Source organism: Amia ocellicauda, chromosome 6 (genome assembly GCF_036373705.1).
Source record: "Amia ocellicauda isolate fAmiCal2 chromosome 6, fAmiCal2.hap1, whole genome shotgun sequence".
Lineage (NCBI taxonomy): Eukaryota > Metazoa > Chordata > Actinopteri > Amiiformes > Amiidae > Amia > Amia ocellicauda.
Genome location: NC_089855.1, coordinates 28,134,287 through 28,153,746, shown reverse-complemented (window position 1 = coordinate 28,153,746; position 19,460 = coordinate 28,134,287). Strand labels below are relative to the sequence as shown.

At 36.5% G+C, this 19,460-nt stretch overlaps 2 protein-coding genes across 2 annotated transcripts in view; one reads left to right on the top strand and one right to left on the bottom strand.

Moving 5' to 3' along the window:
• ubac2 (UBA domain containing 2) overlaps window positions 1-18,429 on the bottom strand; it is a 72,171-nt gene extending 53,742 nt beyond the window's left edge. Inside the window, exons 1-4 of the mRNA XM_066706757.1 lie at window positions 18,237-18,429; window positions 13,729-13,856; window positions 13,220-13,339; window positions 12,042-12,148 (exon numbers count right to left, since the gene is read on the bottom strand). Coding sequence (XP_066562854.1) covers window positions 12,042-12,148; window positions 13,220-13,339; window positions 13,729-13,856; window positions 18,237-18,267 — 386 coding nt within the window. The 5' untranslated portion in view covers window positions 18,268-18,429. The remainder of the gene's footprint in view (window positions 1-12,041; window positions 12,149-13,219; window positions 13,340-13,728; window positions 13,857-18,236) is intronic.
• Window positions 8,269-13,225, top strand: gpr18 (G protein-coupled receptor 18). The gene is made up of 2 exons (XM_066706758.1): window positions 8,269-8,873; window positions 10,874-13,225. Exon 2 carries the CDS (start codon window positions 10,902-10,904, stop codon window positions 11,898-11,900), a length of 999 nt encoding a protein of 332 aa, XP_066562855.1. The 5' UTR covers window positions 8,269-8,873; window positions 10,874-10,901; the 3' UTR covers window positions 11,901-13,225.
• Window positions 18,430-19,460: the final 1,031 nt, after the last annotated feature.

The following is a 19,460-nucleotide window of genomic DNA, read 5'->3' as shown; positions in this document are numbered from 1 at the left end:
GGGAGCTGCATTCAAATCCTGTGCTCCCTGTTGCTCTCACATGTTAAGACAGGCCTCCCAGGACAGACTTCACACCCAGAGCTGCCCCAGAGGAACAGCACACCTGGCATCATTCATCTGCTCGGCCACAAGGGCAATTGGATTCTATTCTTCTTTCTTTTAAACATTATTTTTTGTATGCATCAAACAATACTTACAGAATAGAGGTCCAGCCTTTATTCTGCAAGTATTGTCTGATAAAAAATTGTATGTATCGGACATCGTTTTGGATTTTTTTCTCTGCCACAAATGTCAAATGCCACTAAAACGCTCAAAGTTGTTCGAAAACTGACAAAACATGGCGGTGTTGTGGAGGTCTGTGATACCTTCAGTGTCTTCAAAAACTACCAGTCTTGGTCACATGATGCAGTCACCATACTGCGTTGTGTGGTGAAGGCTTCACATGCTACACAAATCATCTTCTCTGAAACCACTTGCAGGGCACATTTGCAACTCTTCCCACATTATTGACTGACTGTTGCCCTACTTTTACAGTTGTTCAACAGAAGACAGTGGGTCCAATGGTTTGGCAGCTATATTAGACACTACGGGCAACTTCTTCTCCAGAACTATAAGGCCTGCTGTGCCGAAATTTGGCATGCACGACACTAGTAAAGAGTAATAACCACGCGGTTTAAGGAGAGCTGCTATTCTTATTTGTCGTGGTTGCTCTTATGCCATAAGACATACAATTAAAACCACTGTCCATAGATCACTAATTTTAGAAAAACCTCTTAATTCAATGTATATACAGTTAGGTCCATAAATATTTGGACAAGGACACAATTGTCATCATTTTGGCTCTGTATGCCACCACAGTGGATTTGAAAGGAAACAATCAACAATCAAAACGCCCAAAGAACAAGCAGGAACTAAAGATAGCTGCAGTGCAGGCCTGGCAGAGCATCACCAGGGAATAAACCCAGCATCTGGTGATGTCTATGGGTTCCAGCCTTCAGGCAGTCATTGACTACAAAGGATTTGCAACCAAGTATTGAAACTCACAATTTAATTCATGATTATGTCAGTTTGTCCAATTACTTTTGAGCCCCTAAAAATTGGGGGACCACATATAAAAATGGGTGTAATTCCTACACCGTTCACTCAATTTGGATGTAACTACCGACAAATTAAAGATGAAAGTCTACACATATTGAATCCATTGTGGTGGCGTACAGAGCCAAAATTATGACAATTGTTTCACTGTCCAAATACTTATGGACCTAACTGTGTTTATATATATATTGCTCTTTTTTAGTTTGTGTGTTTTTCTCTTATAGTAATTGTTTTAATTAGTTTTTATGGTAAAACCTCTGTTGTGGTAATTAAAGATTGTGAAAAAAATCCAGACAACTGAATCCCAGTTCCAAAGCTATATTATTAACACTTAAAAAATTTAAAAACAGTATATACGTGTTTGTGTCTTATCACGGTCACACACAAAAAAATCCTCCGCTTAACTAAATAATAGTGTACTGTGAAGGATTATTAGTTTTGATCTATAACACTGCAATCTATCCACAGCTGGAAACATTTTTCCATTTGCTGAGCAACAGCTTTCTGGCAGATTGGAAACTAAACGAATGGCAGCAGCCAGCTAATATCAAGAGTATACCATTATCCCCTGGATTTGCTATCAGACACAGAACTACCCATCATTAGTCAACCAACGAAAAAAGTTCAGATCTGTCATAATGAAAACTTGTGTGCTATCCACTGTCCTGCATTAAACCCACCTAGAAAACAGTCAGATGTTACAGCTGTTTCACACTTGTTCCTCTATATTGTTTCAGTTGTGCACCACTATCTAGAACATTCTACTAGGCCCTTAATATAGAGGCCTAACCCTTGACCCATTTCCTGTAGAGCAGCTGTTCCTAATCTGCCTTGCCCATATTAACACTTGTCCAATTAAAACGTTAGAGCTGGCAGACATCTTATAGTACATCACAACCACACTCTTGACATCTCTACCAATTACTACCTGAAAAACTGTTTTTGTTTCAATGTAATTTAAGACCCTTCTGTTTCCCAATACCTTCCACTACAATACAAAGTATCTTTCTAATCAACATTGATTTATAAGTCAACTTTATGTGTCTGCAATTTAACACAGCTAACAAAATGTAAGCCTCTTTTAAGTTTACATAAAGCTATTTTTTGGATCTTGTTAAAGCTCTCCAGTTGCATTACACAACATAGATATAGAAAAGTGAGCTTCAGGAAGTGAAAAATAGTACACAAAATATCTAACACTACATTTTCTCAAACTGCTGAAGATCTGGTGATAATTTATTGAAGTTAAGTGAAGGAAAACTGTCAAATTAAAAGTTTGAGAATGGAGTCAAAATTCACAGCAACGAAAAATAAAAAATGAAATACTAAAAAAAATGTTTAATTTTAGACAACAGTAAATAATAAGGAAATTTTGATACATAAATTTGAGCAAGCTGAAGATAATGAAAAATGTACTGAATTGTGAGGATTCATAAAAAAGGAGGGTTTAGAGACGAATATTTGATGCCTACTACAATCACTAGTAATACAACTTATTATTATTGTATTTCTTCATTTTACGCTGATAAATAACTAAAATTACTTACATTTAACTGAAGTTAATTGTAACTAACTTGAACTCCTTCCTGACTCCACACTAACACATTTTTTCACCTCATTCTATGGTATCACAGAGATGAAGAAGGGGGGGGGGGGATAAATTAATTTATTTATGTGCATGGTTTAGTAATTTGTGCCCATGATTTAATAAACCATACAAACTAATTCATGTTTTTTAATATTTCAACTATGTAATCTCTGGGGCTCCATACCCATATGCAGAACACCTGTTGATTTGAGAGAGAAAGAGGGAAAAAAATAGTGTATTTTAATTCTTTATTTCAACCAGCAGAGGGAGAAAAAAAGTTTTGAAATCAATTTTGAAATTAAGCTGAACTCTTAAGGGCACAATGTGACAAAGAATCTGCACAATTATTTAAATCATTAACATTATTTAAGAGTTTCATCCTTCTTCTTTTATTGTTCTAAATAAATATGTTTCTAGGCTTATATTTCACATTTGTATTATTAAAACCAAACACGATCCACCGAATCTAGATAAATAATTCAAGGGAAAGAGAAAATGCATATACACACTTATAGCATTTACATACGCTGTCCTTTTATGTTTTCAAAGACAATTTATTTTATTCAGGTAGATATACTACTTGTAGCTGTACACATGAAAATTTACTAATTCCTCTTAGTCTGCTGCCTTATTTTATTTTCTTAAAATAGGTTTTCACACATCAAAATTTGCATGAAGGCAAACACTTTTTTAAATATTGATTAAATATGATTTTCTTTAGATAATCACACAGCATTTAGCTTAATCATTACGGTTTCATGCTTATCACACAAGATAATCTGCAAGAGCTGGGAAGAATAATCAAATATGCGATTACAAATTCAGATTTGCAGTAGTAAAACCAACATTGTTACCATTGTATATGTGAACCAATTAATATATCAGATTTTTAGTTTGTTTTAATTAATTTTAAAGCACTTGCTTCACATGGTGTTACATTCATTTACAATACTATATAAAAGACTCATTCATGACACTATTATCTTCACAATGTGTCCAATTACAGTGAATCACCATGAGAGGGAGACAGTGGTCTGTGAATGCATTTTTGATTGTGCATTCTATCTGATATTGTAAGTATGATTATGTTTGCTTGTTTTTGTTTACAGAAACAAGTTCACTTCAGATTTGTACTTGCAGAGTAATGTTTATTTATGGGTCAAACGACACAGAGCTCAGCAGTATTAATTCACTGACTAAATATACACTGACAGAAAGTATCACGCTCACAGAAGATTGTCATCTCTAAGAGGGTGGAACTGTTAAACTCTACAAAACTAGTAAAAACAAACTTTTTTATTTTTATTTACTCTGTTTAAGTACCGATTAAGCCGATCATTAGCTGTATAATTTCTATATGTAAAACTATAAACTGTGACAAGCTAAAACATACTCCCAATGAAACCAAAATGCATACAGGAAACACCCCTAGCCATTTAGAAGCTGTGGTCTATTTTCTTACCAGAAATGACAGGGTAGGCGGTAAACCCCCCCAGGCCTGCAGAAATGGCTTCTACTTTCACACCATAAGACTCTTCAACAGAACTGTAATCCTTTCAAAACCACTGAAGGTGTCCATATCAGTACAATTATTATATGCATGCTTTTTGTTCTTTTATGTCACTGGGAGCCCAAATACTATTTGCAATATTTGTCTGAACTATGGGAGTCTAGGTCAGAATAGCCCACATATACATATAAGTCATATCTTATTAGTAAAGTAGGAATGATTAGACGGTTCCATTTAACTTATCGCCTGGCTGAAATTTGCATTCATATTTCTATATCTTGCTTGCTCCTTACCTATGTTCTCCAAAACTGTAAATTTGTGAATGAACTGAACTTGTTTATTATAAATGTGTCAACTTATAGACACATTCCATCAGCAAAGAACACACAAATAAACAGCTGACTAGAAAGAAAGAAAAGCTTTAACAACACGTTTTGGAAATCATTACTTCTAGATAAAATCTAGGAGGAAACACAGATTTAAACCACAATTAACCACATCATTCTGTAATCTCTGATATAAATAATAACAGATGTGTGCCACTACTTAAACTTATTTCTTATCAATGTCAGAATAGTGAGAAGACCAAAACAAGTTTTCTTCTTCTTTTCTGTTCAATTCAACTTGTGAAGCAATACCATGTGTTACTATGTTTATTTTAGTATCGGGTTTTTCCAGAGGCCACAATGGCAGCATCTAAAGAACATTCAGTATCTCTTCCTCTTTCCCAATCACGACTGGGAAAAAGAAAGACACATACTACTAGGGTTGGGGTCAATTACACTAATTAAATTCCAATTCAATTCTTTATCCCTTTAAATTCCATAAAATCAATTCATTATCCAAAACACTTTCCTAAATTCCTTTTCAATTCAATTAATCTCAATTCCAAATTCGGATCAATTCTGCAAACTCAATTCCAAATTCGAATCAAATCTGCAAACTCAATTCCAATTTGATATTTCTCCCACACCAATTCCTTAATCCTTAACAGTTTCCTTCTTTGTTACCATCACTTTGTTGCCCACTTTACCATAAGTTTTCAAAGTGATCAAGATCCAGAGGCATCTCTGACATCGTGAAAGTGTTTATCCAAATCGATAGGCAGTGGGAACTCATTGGCTGAGATTCAGATAATAGGAATTCCTCAGTTGCGTGGAGGCCAGGAAAAATTAACCTGAGAAGCTGCTGAGAAGCATTTGCCTGCAATTTTAATAATAAAATATTGTCTTGTAAACATTGTATTATCTAAATCATTGACAAATGTGATGAAAACACAATTACTACAAAATGAAATGGTTTAAGAACAGATAATACATCATTACAGAGGATTCATAATGGATTATAAATGGTAAAATGATTAAAACAAGGCACATGGAAAGCATTTCGAATTCAAATTCTGAAGTATGAGATTCAATTCCAGCTTAAAATGTCTTAATTCCAATTAAGTTCCAATTCCAAAGATTGAAACATTCACAATTCCAATTCAATTCCAATTAGAAAAATCACAATTCCAATTCATGAATTTGAATTACAAGAATCATTAAGAATTCAAACTGGAATTGATCAAATCAAAAAAGTATAAGATTTGAGTTGGAATTAGCCCATGAATTTCAATTTAAATTGAATTGACCCCAACCCTGCATAATACACATTCAGTAACATTTGATCTATGCTTTAACCCTTTATACTGGGTTTTTGTTTTTCCAAAATTCCACCTCATTTGCCCTTACTATATATTATTTTGTTAAGAGGGCAGATAGATCAGCAGGGAATTAACTTTGGTAAAATTTTTGGCAGATTTGATAAAGCTACACACCAGTGGTGTTATGAACACACAGGCAGATAATGCATGTTGCTGCTGGAAGTCAGTAGTTTGGTTGGCCCATAAGAATGTTTTCCCTCTGGGACAATCCTCAACAAAAGCTCCAGTAACCTAGCATGTGATCATCTGACCTACATCCCATTTAAATGTCTCGATTAGATGTGAAGGAAGCCATGGGTGTTAGTAAATGCCCCAATTTAAAAGTTTTCTAATAAATAATGTCACACAACAGAATTCATTACTTAGCTTTGAGCTGCCAGAATTGTGCATTCACTCTATCTAAGGTTGTATTTTCATGCATGATAGTGTTTTTTACAACATAGTTACCCTGCCTATATCTTATACTGAGAGTGATATTTTTGTTATATTGCTCATTTATGACATTTATTTTGCTGGATATTCCTCAGTTCCCTCCCTTGTGGAATACGCCTATGGTTATCACATTTATAACGACTTATAAATATATCACAAATATATGACAAATATAATGTACATATAATGTAAATGTCTTCCATATGGCAATGTTTGTGCAGGAAACGCAACACCTTCATTCTATTTGTTCACTATATTTAACCTGCCTTGAAACATATTCACATATACAGTGAGGGAAAAAAGTATTTGATCCCCTGCTGATTTTGTAAGTTTGCCCACTGACAAAGAAATGATCAGTCTATCATTTTAATGGTAGGTGTATTTTAACAGTGAGAGACAGAATAACAACAACAAAATCCAGAAAAATGCATTTCAAAAAAGTTATATATTGATTTGCATGTTAATGAGGGAAATAAGTATTTGACCCCTTCGACTTAGTACTTGGTGGCAAAACCCTTGTTGGCAATCACAGAGGTCAGACGTTTCTTGTAGTTGGCCACCAGGTTTGCACACATCTCAGGAGGGATTTTGTCCAACTCCTCTTTGCAGATCCTCTCCAAGTCATTAAGGTTTCAAGGCTGACGTTTGGCAACTCGAACCTTCAGCTCCCTCCACAGATTTTCTATGGGATTAAGGTCTGGAGACTGGCTAGGCCACTCCAGGACCTTAATGTGCTTCTTCTTGAGCCACTCCTTTGTTGCCTTGGCTGTGTGTTTTGGGTCATTGTCATGCTGGAATACCCATCCACGACCCATTTTCAATGCCCTGGCTGAGGGAAGGAGGTTCTCACCCAAGATTTGACGGTACATGGCCCCGTCCATTGTCCCTTTGATGCGGTGCAGTTGTCCTGTCCCCTTAGCAGAAAAAACACCCCCAAAGCATAATGTTTCCACCTCCTTGTTTGACGGTGGGGATGGTGTTCTTGGGGTCATTCCTCCTCCTCCAAACACGGCGAGTTGAGTTGATGCCAAAGAGCTCGATTTTGGTCTCATCTGACCACAACACTTTCACCCAGTTCTCCTCTGAATCATTCAGATGTTCATTGGCAAACTTCAGACGGGCCTGTACATGTGCTTTCTTGAGCAGGGGGACCTTGCGGGCGCTGCAGGATTTCAGTCCTTCACGGCGTAGTGTGTTACCAATTGTTTTCTTGGTGACTATGGTCCCAGCTGCCTTGAGATCATTAACAAGATCCTCCCGTGTAGTTCTGGGCTGATTCCTCACCGTTCTCATGATCATTGAAACTCCACGAGGTGAGATCTTGCATGGAGCCCCAGACCGAGGGAGACTGACAGTTATTTTGTGTTTCTTCCATTTGCGAATAATCGCACCAACTGTTGTCACCTTCTCACCAAGCTGCTTGGCGATGGTCTTGTAGCCCATTCCAGCCTTGTGTAGGTCTACAATCTTGTCCCTGACATCCTTGGACAGCTCTTTGGTCTTGGCCATGGTGGAGAGTTTGGAATCTGATTGATTGATTGCTTCTGTGGACAGGTGTCTTTTATACAGGTAACGAGCTGAGATTAGGAGCACTCCCTTTAAGAGAGTGTTCCTAATCTCAGCTCATTACCTGTATAAAAGACACCTGGGAGCCAGAAATCTTGCTGATTGATAGGGGATCAAATACTTATTTCCCTCATTAACATGCAAATCAATGTATAACTTTTTTGAAATGCGTTTTTCTTGATTTTTTTGTTGTTATTCTGTCTCTCACTGTTAAAATACACCTACCATTAAAATTATATACTGATCATTTCTTTGTCAGTGGGCAAACGTACAAAATCAGCAGGGGATCAAATACTTTTTTCCCCTCACTGTAGACATATAAACATTCACATTCAAACATACAGACATTAAATGCCTACTCAATAACAAGCCCACTTTTGTTTTTTAAGACGAACTCTCAAAAACAAGGAATAATTTCACCACTTTCATAGTCACCAGTATCAATTTATCACAAATCCAATCTGCAAAACAATGTATGAATAGCAGCTTATTTCCTGTTTACAAAAAACAAGAGTGTCTGACTTTATACAGCTTCATACTATAGTGTCTAATATGCATTAGGGGCGGTGGGCGAAAGATGTGTGTGTGTGTGTGTGTGTGTGTGTTGGGGGGGGGGGTTCTGTGGAAATACTTTTTCTTTCCTTCACAGAAAATGTGGCAACCAATGACTAATTCTGAAGGATGACCCTTAGAAAATATACCAACATGGCATGAAAATTATTCCAGGTACCCTGAAGAAGAGGCTGTTTTGTTCCACCAGTCATTGTTGAAAATGGAGGAAGTGCAGGGGCTTCACAGAAGCCGCAATGGCAAAAAGGCAGTTCAAAATATCGCACTGCATCACTTCCTCAGAACGTGTAAAGCAAGTTGCTCTGCAGACTACTAACACAGTCTTCAAAGCCACATCATACACATTATTGCTCAACAAGCCTTCCTAATGTGAACTGAAGAGCACAAGATTGAAAAAGGGCACGGAGGTAAGGATGATTCTGTCTGTGCTTGTTTGTCTCATTTGATTTTTAGTTCAGAACCAGTCCTGCTTCCTATGACATTGCATCTCACATCGGGATTCTTAATAACAAAGCCTTGTAAAACAACTTTCAACATTCCTATTAGAATAATTCAAGTACTGGTACTGTCGTTAAATACCATAGTTAAGTAGTGTAGTAAGAACAATGCCTGAATGGTACAAGTACAAGATAAAGACAGCACTGTAAAGTTTCTACTTTAATTTAACCTCAGTTCTGATGCATCTCTTTGTATGAATATAGTTTTATTGTAGAACTAGTGATGCAAAGTAATATTAGAATAAACTGCAAAGACAACATCATTAGGGACATTGCTGTTGGACCCTTGAGCAGCTGCATAAATGGGTAATTGGGAAAAACAGTAGTAATTACACTTTTAAGTTCATACGGACCAGAATTCAACTAATTTGTATTATGGGGTAGAAATGTTAGTGCCTTGCTTTGTATAATTCTTACTGTAAGTTTCACTTTTAGTTGTATTACTTGAAATGCAATTTTGACTTCTTCTTTTCTGCCACAGAGACTACAGAATCAGTTTCTTAGAGAAACGCTCCCCTGCTTTTGTGGTACACATGTTTTACTGATAAGATGAATATGAATCAGTAGTGTTTCACATGCTCAGGAGCTGACACTCTGTCATGTAACTTAATCAAATATATTAATTGATAACTGCACGAAATGTATGGTGTTTTTTTTAACATCACTATTTATTAAATTATATTTTTTAGCTTTAATGAGAGAACTGTCCTGTTGAGAATGCAACAGGAAGTATAATAGACCATATACATACATTATGAGCTATTGCTAAGTGGGGAAACATAGCATAGTATAAAAAGTATAAAAATTCTGGTCATAAGCTAAACTTCATGAAAGCTAGGAATGGTAAATGTAAATGCTTCTAATATCCCTCTGGGCAACTGAGTTACATCTTGGCCAGCCTCCATTGAAACTCACTGATTTAATTTGACTGAAATTCTCAATTCACTCAAATTTTCACCTAAAAACAATGACCAGTATTGTTTCCCCCTTATCTTTTGAGTCTATTCAAAACAAACAGAAAAATACAGCACTTGTGTTCACTGTCCCATGGCTACTAATCCTGACTCAAAATGAAAAAGTCACTTCTACATTCCTTGACAAGCACACAATAAGCAATATCACAATAAGCAATGTCAGTATTAGTTTAAAATACTGTACTTACTACAGTGTGTGTGTGTGTGTGTGTGTGTGTGTGTGTGTGCACAAGCTTATTTATAATTTATTACTGTATATAGATTGTAAAAACCCAGCTGTGTAAATGGGAAATTGTATGTCAAAATAATGGGATATACTGTAACAATTGAAAGGTGTCTGCTAATATAATATTATTATTATTATTATTATTATTATTATTATTATTAATAATATTCATGTAAAGATGGAGAAGTCCTCATCCCCCACTAAATGGTTGGAGATGATTAGATTTATAGTGCACCTCTTGTACATTTTTGTAAATACCCTTCTGCACTTCTCCTAAACACATTTACAGAAACAATCACGGACTAATTTAACAGGGGTTTTAAAAAAGCCTGTAAAGACTTTATTTTTGCAGTGCCCAGAAAAGAGCACAGATGCAGCTGAGGGGCTAAGCAGCTTGTTTCTTCACATTGGCTACAGAAGACATTGTACAGTACAATCTAGCAAGCATGAAGAGCAGCTGCTTCCTGCCCACCCTACACATTCTAAACCAACAGCAATATCAGTGGTTTCAGCTTAATGCACCCACAAAACAAAAAAAAGAAATTAAACAAACAATATGATTTGTATCTGGATTTCTTCTAGTGAAATCTTATTGTATATATTATCTTGTTCTTTGTATCAATGGAATGATTTCTTAATTGTTTAAAATGTGATTCATTTACTGGGATTTCCTTGCTTTTCATTGTTGTTATTCTCTTGTTATACTGTAGCATCATGTCGTAACAGAAATTGCAGATTATGGAAACATACAACAACACTTCTATGGGGATGATGATTGCTGAAAGGGAGCCAGTGGAATACAGGATAGCAGGCCTGGTGTTCTACGGCACCATCTTCATCATTGGAATTGTCGTCAACAGCACGGCATTATGGGTCTTCAGCCTGACCACCAAGAGGAGAAACTCGGTCACCATCTACATGATGAATGTGGCCTTGGTGGACCTGATTTTTATACTGACACTGCCGTTCCGCATGGTTTACTATGGGAACAACTACTGGCCTTTTGGCGACATGTTCTGCCGGATCACAGCGGCGCTGACTGTATTCTACCCTTGCACTGCTCTGTGGCTCTTTGCTTTAATAAGCGCGGACCGCTATGTGGCTATCGTGCAGCCCAAGCACAGCAAGGAGTTGAAAAACATCGGCAAAGCCACCATATCGTGCGTGGGAGTGTGGATAATGTCTCTGGGGTGCTCGACGCCGCTCCTCTTTGCGGACAACGATCCCGACCAGGCGTCCAACTTCACCACCTGCCTGAAAATGCGCGACATCATTCACCTGAAGCAGGACAACCCAGTGAACTTCGTCCGCCTCGTCTTCTTCTTCCTGGTGCCCATGTTCATCATGATTGGCTGCTACTGTATCATCGTGGACAACCTGATCCACGGGCGCACTTCTAAGCTCAAACCCAAAGTCAAGCACAAGTCCATCAGGATCATCATCACGCTGATCGTCCAGGTGCTGGTGTGCTTTGTGCCGTTCCACATCTGCTTCGTCTTCCTTCTGCTGGAGAACAGCGGCCAGGACTACAGCACCTGGGGCGCCTTCACCAGCTTCCTGATGAACCTCAGCACCTGCCTGGACATCATCCTGTACTACATCGTGTCCAAGCAGTTCCAGGACCGTGTCATCAGCGTCATCCTCTACCGCAACTACCTGCGCAGTGTCCGGAGGAAGAGTCTGCACACCAGCAGCATGCGCTCGCTCAGCAACATCAACAACAGTGGGATGATCTGAGAGGGGCTCAGGTTGACCCTACTCGATCTCCACTTATATAACTACACCAGTCATGTGTAAGTATACATATGTAAAATAGCTGATTGTGGAGAGCTTTTGACATTGTTGGCAAATTAAAAAAGTGAGAGAAAGAAAACTTACGGTCCAGATGGCAACACATCCACTTTGACACCAAACACAGAGCGCAGAGCTTCAGCCAGCAGGGCATCGAAGAGGGCGGATAGAATCCACACACCCAACAGGAAGGACTGAGAACAGAAAGCCAGGCACGTGACACACTATCCCACCTCTGCTACGACATCGTAACAAATCTTCTGCTGTATTCCACTTACTGAGGTGAAAAAGTACAGCTGATGTTATCACTCAATAAGGAAAGCTACATTATTTAGAGATTTGCCTAATTACAAGCAGTCAGACCATAATAATTTGGCTTTCTTGTTAACCATCTCTCTCTTCCCCTTTTAAAGTCCCAATACACACTGCAGGGGCCCATGTGAAATAATTAATAGATGTTCATTTTTTTACTTCATTATTGGAACAAAAACACCACGCTCTAGGACTCAGGACAGCATTGAGGTCTGTGTCTGCCATTAATGGACACTCGGTTTTCTATAGGACAGTCCCTCAGAGAATTCAGCTGAAAATGAACTGAAGCTTGAAAATGGTGGCAAACAATGCATTGCACTAAATACTATTGTAAACAGGGGAGCGGCTAAGGATTTGCACAGTTTTTATGCTTTATGTTTTTTTGTGTTTGTTTGTTTATTTGAAAATCTTTATCATGTCTGCTCAAACTTCCTGAAGCATTTAAAATGTAATGACACGTTGAAATATAATGGAAGTTTATGATTCCTTCAAATGAATCAGATGCAATGAATTCAAATGTTGATTATTGTTCACTGCAATGAAATGCCTGATTTGAAGTACTAGGACAGTACGAATACTTCATAAAACCTGATTAAAAGACTTCTAACAGCCTGTCATGAAGACCGTTCATGACTCATTTACAATCTGCACGATAATAGAGGCTTCCAGCAGCTAAGAGGAATGGAAAGTAATATGACTTTTACCAAGATATTTTGCCTTGTTTAAATGTTAACAAGATTAATCAATTCCATAAAACTCTCCCCATGTAATTTTATTGATTGACCCTCTCACACAAATTGCATACATAGTACTACACTGCTCATCAGCAGGAGTTCAGATAATGCAGAGCCCAAGAGGGATATACAGCATAAGTGAAGTGTGGATTTTAACCGAACAGAGTGGGCTTTCCCAATTTGTTAAACTTGGCATTGAAAATAAAGAAACACACGTACAGCAAATTTCCGGCTACCATATCTTCTTTCGAAAATCCGAAAATTGTAGATAAGCAGGCTGCTGCAGAATGTATCTTTCAGGTCCAAGCAAATAAGTCTTCCACATAGTAATCTCCAAACCTGGAACACGCACAAGAAAACATTTTAAAAAAATCTAGACAAATAACCCCTAATGTACTAATAGAATAATAAGTGATTACAGGCATTCTTACATCTCTGCATTGGAGACAAGTAAAAAGCTACCACTTTTCTTGGTCTGATGTTCTTGTGTCAGAAATAACTCTTTAGCAGGAAGGGCTTCATTACATTCATAGAAACATCCTGGAGATCTCCATTGTGAACAAAACAACATTTTCTATATTGAGTTTTAAATAAGGCAAAGAAAAAACATCACTGTGTTTTGAGGCCAACAAATAACTATATTTTGAACTTTGAGTTTGAGTGATGTGTAAATGTAAGCTATTCTACAACCGAAATATAAACAAGCAAACAAATAATATTTGACTTACCTGTAACTCTTCTCTAACAGCTTGAAGGTTGTATATGAAAAACGTTTGGTACTGTGGAAACACTACTGTTAGTAGAAAAGCTAGAGCACTTGGGATGAGCAGCAGACCTTTTGACACAGGGGCTTTATCTGAAAATGAGGGAAAACAACACACATGGGTACAGAACCAAGCTAATGGGCCGATGACAGATATGGTTTTCAAACATAAAATAAAAAAGGATTGTATTTAAAAAGTCAAGCAAGTAGTATGTTTGGTTTTGTATTTGTATATATATTTATCATGTTATCAAACACCATTTTAAGCATTTTTTCCCCTTGATTCTTAAATGTTACACCTTAAGTGTCCTTCAGTGTAACCAATTTTTTTTAAATAATTATTTGATTATACAGTTTCCATATAGATAATCAGTTTTGTATACTTATTAAAATAAAATGAAAGGTATCTAGTACTAAACAAGGATAAACTGTATTTCCATATGCATTATCATATACACAAATATTTTAAGTAACACAAGATTTGATTTTTTACTCCTAATTAAAACCTGTGAATTTGAAAGATTAAATTGATCCCATCTCTTTAAAATAAGAACATTGTTTTATCTGTGTACAAACACAACAATTCCAGAACCGATAAGCACTTTAAAGAGTCACAAACATCCAGAAAGAGATGTACCTCCAATCAAAAGGTTTTTATTACAAGCAGCTTCAAGGAAGAGGTTCAAGAGGCGATCTCAAGAACAGTCTTAAAGAAGTTACAAACTATAGGCACTTTTATTCAGACCAGACAGGAGAGGAAGATAACAGGGCCCACATGTCTGTCCTGTGGTGAGTGTAAGTTCGGTTTCTGCCTTACAACTGCACAGGAAGACCCATATATAGTAAAACCGGGGAGAATTAAGGCATATGTAATGTTTAATATAAGGGGGTGTTGTATGATGGATCAAGCCCAAATTGCTGGTGAAAACTGGTTCTAATCAGACCCTGTTCTTCTAGGTATCATGGTTTAACTATAGCACAGTACCATAGCACAGTGAGACAGTGACAGAGAAAGAAATGCAGTTCTTCACACTATTAAAAAAGGAAAATGCTTGTTACACTGCATGTCCATGTTTGGTTATCCTGAATGGCATGTTATTGTCACTTTTCTTTTCTGGGTCACTGACGTAAGATGTAAAACTTAAAATGTCTGCCTCCTAACCTGCTATCAATTAGACAGGCAGAATGGCCTAACCTCTCCAAGGCGATACTGAACATATAGCTCAGTTAGTGATTTAGTCAGCATTGTTCTCAGACATTTTTGTTAGTGGTTTGTGTTTACATATTTCATACCAGGCAACATTTGGTTATTTTCATCTTGGGAGAGGAATTCCACAGTTTTTGGTCTTCACTGCGCAGCAATGTTTTTGGTCACTCTTGGTCTGAACTCAATTAAAAACTTCTTTACATATCTTTTTAAACCACAAATACATTTCCTTTCTTTTAGCATCTGCCAGTTGTTTTGTAAGTACTTTCACTACTGTGTGAAAACAGTATAGTCAATATTATGATCTAGATTCTGATAAAACATTTACATAAAACTATAATTTCAAATTTGATTATTAATAAAAAAAAGTAACCTAAAGAAGCTTTCATAAAAAATGATTAAGTAATCAATTAATGTGTCCAATTCATATTTCATGCCTGAAGTCCTTCAGAGTAACCATGTGGACATTTTGGTGTATTCAGTAAATTTGTCATTTTATGGTTACAACAGAAAGCTGGTGCTGATGGGGGTCTTTTTCATATATGGTCAAAAATGGCTGTTCAATGTTGGACACCATAGAAGAGGGGTTCCCAAACTTTTCGACCCAGGGACCCCTTTGCTGTTTTTTTAATAAATTAAATATAGGACTAGTACATTTACTTGACATATTTCTATCATTATTCTTCTGACACGTTGTGTCATCTGCCCAAATACAGTGTGTGTCTATGAGGTATTTTTGAGTTAACCTATTATTTTTACTAGGAGGGATAAATACACATTCCTTTGACTACAGATGAAAGGTAATGAGAGTTAAAGTCCATTCTGAAGTTGCATTTAATCAATGCACATCTAATATTGCTGTATTTGTTTTTATTACACAAACTCAATTAATTCATGCATTGACATTGACTAACTTCTCAGTTCAAGTTATTAGTTAACAGAAGAAGCTAATGCCCTACCAGTTTCTAGGGAAATATTACTTCCACAAATTCTACTTCCTGGCAATACATCTCTACCAAAGTAACATTGCATTCAGTCAGTCAGGGGGACTGAATGAAAAATAGCTGAGGTGTTTATTTATTTATATTATTTACAAGTGTCCTACGTTCCACAGAATCAATACAAACCTGACATTCACACGACATCTATCTAGATAAAAACGCACCATACATAGCATATACAAAAGCACAACCAAAACCACAAAGAAGCACACACAATTTGTGTGGTATGTCCCAATTTAGTCTTTGCAGGTCAAAAGGTGCTATTAAAAAAAAAAAAAAACAGCCTGCCGTGGTCACACAAACACTGACAGCCTGTCGGAAACTCAGCATCAGTCGAGGACAGCTTTAATGATGGAGGCTGTGAGCAATATGAAGCCCACATTAGCACTTACTGCACAAGGGGAAACCATATGACTATACCTCAGCACAAATTCCACCACCTACAGACTCATTCACATGCCTTTACACTAATCAAGCTTCTTCTTTTAGACCTACTGTGCACTGTATCCATAGCAAGTCAATTCACAGTAGTGCATATTCTATAATTTACAGTGGGGGGTTATAATCAAAGCTTGCTGAACAGTATTAATAACTGCAGTCCCATAAAATAGGTGCAATAGCTCAAAAACAAATGAACACTGAAACCAATAATGTAATAGCTGACACAGTACAGCAGATGGGTTAAAGTAAACTAAATAAATTAAGAAAAATACCCTATGGCAATGATCCAAGCTCTTTTTCCTGTGCTGTCTGAATTGAGCAAAGTCTAACAAGATGTGACCTATATTCTGCTATGGTGAGAGAGGTTCCAAAGTCACTATTACAACTTACATTATTATTCTGCAAAAGTAATGACCATAAAAATGTGTTGAATCAATGAAATAAACATTAAAAAGGTTACCGTCAAAAAACAAAAATATCAGCAGCCTGATTTACAGTTGCATTTGAAAGTAGTCACACCATTCATTCAAATCGATGTTACTGGCGAATAAGAATAAGTAGCCTAGAGATTGATAAATAAGATGAGATGTATAGCCTACCTTAATAATGTAGCACCACTCTACAATACAGAAGTAACATGAATGAATGGTATACTAATTTACCTTGATCCTTTCACATTGGGAACAAATTGATTACACTTGATGTAAAGTACTTTTTAGAGCGTTTTTTAAGGGATGAGTCAATAATTCAACATATTAAGTAATGCAACAGTTATAGCTGGTGAAAACAAAGTCCAAGTGATTTGCAAGTATGTTGGTGTCAAATGTGGAAGCCCAAATGACTCAAACTGCTTCCTAACCTTTGACTTACATCCGCCCCTGCAATTCACTAGTGACCTGCTGTGACACACTTGAACCCATGCCTCCAATGGTGACAGAAGAGCTCATCTGTTAGGTTTGGCTTAAACTCCCACAACCCTACAATAACAGTACAAAGTGTGTGTGGATTAAAACAGGAGAAAACACAATGCAATGGATATTTCCAGGTCACGTCCCAGGCCATGCCAGGCTCCTTTCAAGTTCATATGCAATGTTGTTGTGGTTTTATCACTTATCCAACCTATACAACGTAAGGACATTATATATGCAGCAGGCTTGAACTATATTACAACAAAAACTAAGACACTCGTTACGAAAGGTACAATTGCGCAATGATAACGAAGCCAAAAGGTAATTACAGTATATATTTCTAAAATGTTACGTTCACATTAGACGACGGAACTCCATCGTACTTCAATATACGAACTTTTCAGGTGTTTCCAATGTAATTTACGAATCAAAATACATACTTTTTCATTGCACGTGTTTGTAGGTTATTCAGCTGAAATGTACACAATTGTGCGCAGGCGCGATCTCCTGTTTGCGCCCATCAATTACTTTAGCAAATATTAAACATTGGACATTCAATTGTAACAACATAGTGTGACGGTATTACACATGGCGAAGTCATAAGTGTATTTTATAAAGTATAACATTAGACATTATTGTTTTTGGTGAGCAGGAGGGGTCATCATAACTCGGCACAACCGTTAATACAAACCACGACAGTAGTGTGTTCAATCTTAATCACTATATACATCAAGGCTAAGTTTAACCTACATACATCTTATTGCATTCACACGTCCTGTGCCTTAACTGACGACAACTGACTGCTTGACCTGTCTTCGGTTGAAAACGTGAAATTGTTGAACGAATGAATGACAATGCAAAGCCAACTCAAACAGCAATTTAGCAGCTTAATAATATAATTTAAAAGGTAACTCACAGAGCCCCAAGGAGCCAGTGGTCGTGAACATGTCCGCTAATAAATACAAATTCAGAGTGTTGTAAATAACATGGGGGAAAGGCACTGGTAAGAAACATCAAAAAGTTAAAATAAAAGTTAAAGTAAAAAAAAAAAAAAATAAATCTATGAGGATAAAAAGGGGAAAGGGTAGCTTGGATGGTGGCCGAGAAGGTCCAAACTTCCTCTCCATGCTGCCTTCCAGTGATTTAAATACGTTCTCAAAAGAGTATAGCGACCCGTTTAGTTGTTGGTCCATCAGGGGAAATGCATATATTTCCGACATAGAAATGCATATATTTCCGACATTCTCAGCATATAATCAATAAAAAAAATATATATATATTGTAATATAGGGTATTTTAGTAATGGTAATTTCCTACCTCGTCCAATATCTGCAAATATTGATTATATACTCGGGTATTAGTATTAAAACAGTATTTCATAAATATTACGTTGAAACCACTGATTATTTCTATTTCAGACCAATAGATAGATAGATAGATAGACAGACAGATGCTGTGAAAAGTTCCACCCTATTCTGTAAATTTAGTTTAAAAATGTTGTTAATTAAACTATACTTATTTATTAATTATACATTTTAAGTTTGTTTAAGACTTACTCAACCTAGAAATATATATATATATATATATATATATATATATATATATATATATATATATATATATATATTCCAGATGGTTGAACTAAGTATCATTAAATTAACAATATTAGTTAAACTACTTAATCATATCATTGTTCTAAATGAAGGGTGTGATGATTTTCGACTAAAGGTTTTACATTTAAGATCATGATTAGGCTTGTTTTATACTTTGAACTATGTTTTAATTTGTATTCACCATTGGCAATTAAATACATTTGCACTTAATGTATGTAATGATTTGTGGACTTTGTGTGATGATGATGATGATGATGATTATAAGTTTATAATAGCAAAACAAACAAAACATTATTTTCACATAGTTTTTGTAGATAATATCAGTATAAAATGCCATACACCTCCATTCATCTTATGTGTTTACCACAGGGACAGAAATACAAGCCTCTGCTATGTATGTATGTATGTATGTATTTATGTATCAATTTGCAGACTCCCTTATCCGGGGCGACTTACAGTTTACACAGGCATTACAGAAGTGCACTAATACAAATCAAACAGGAACACCTACTGGACATGTGGCTGAA

Coding starts and splice junctions, on each gene's coding strand:
- gpr18 (XM_066706758.1), top strand. CDS start 10,902: ATGGAAACATACAACAACACTTCTATGGGGATGATGATTGCTGAAAGG.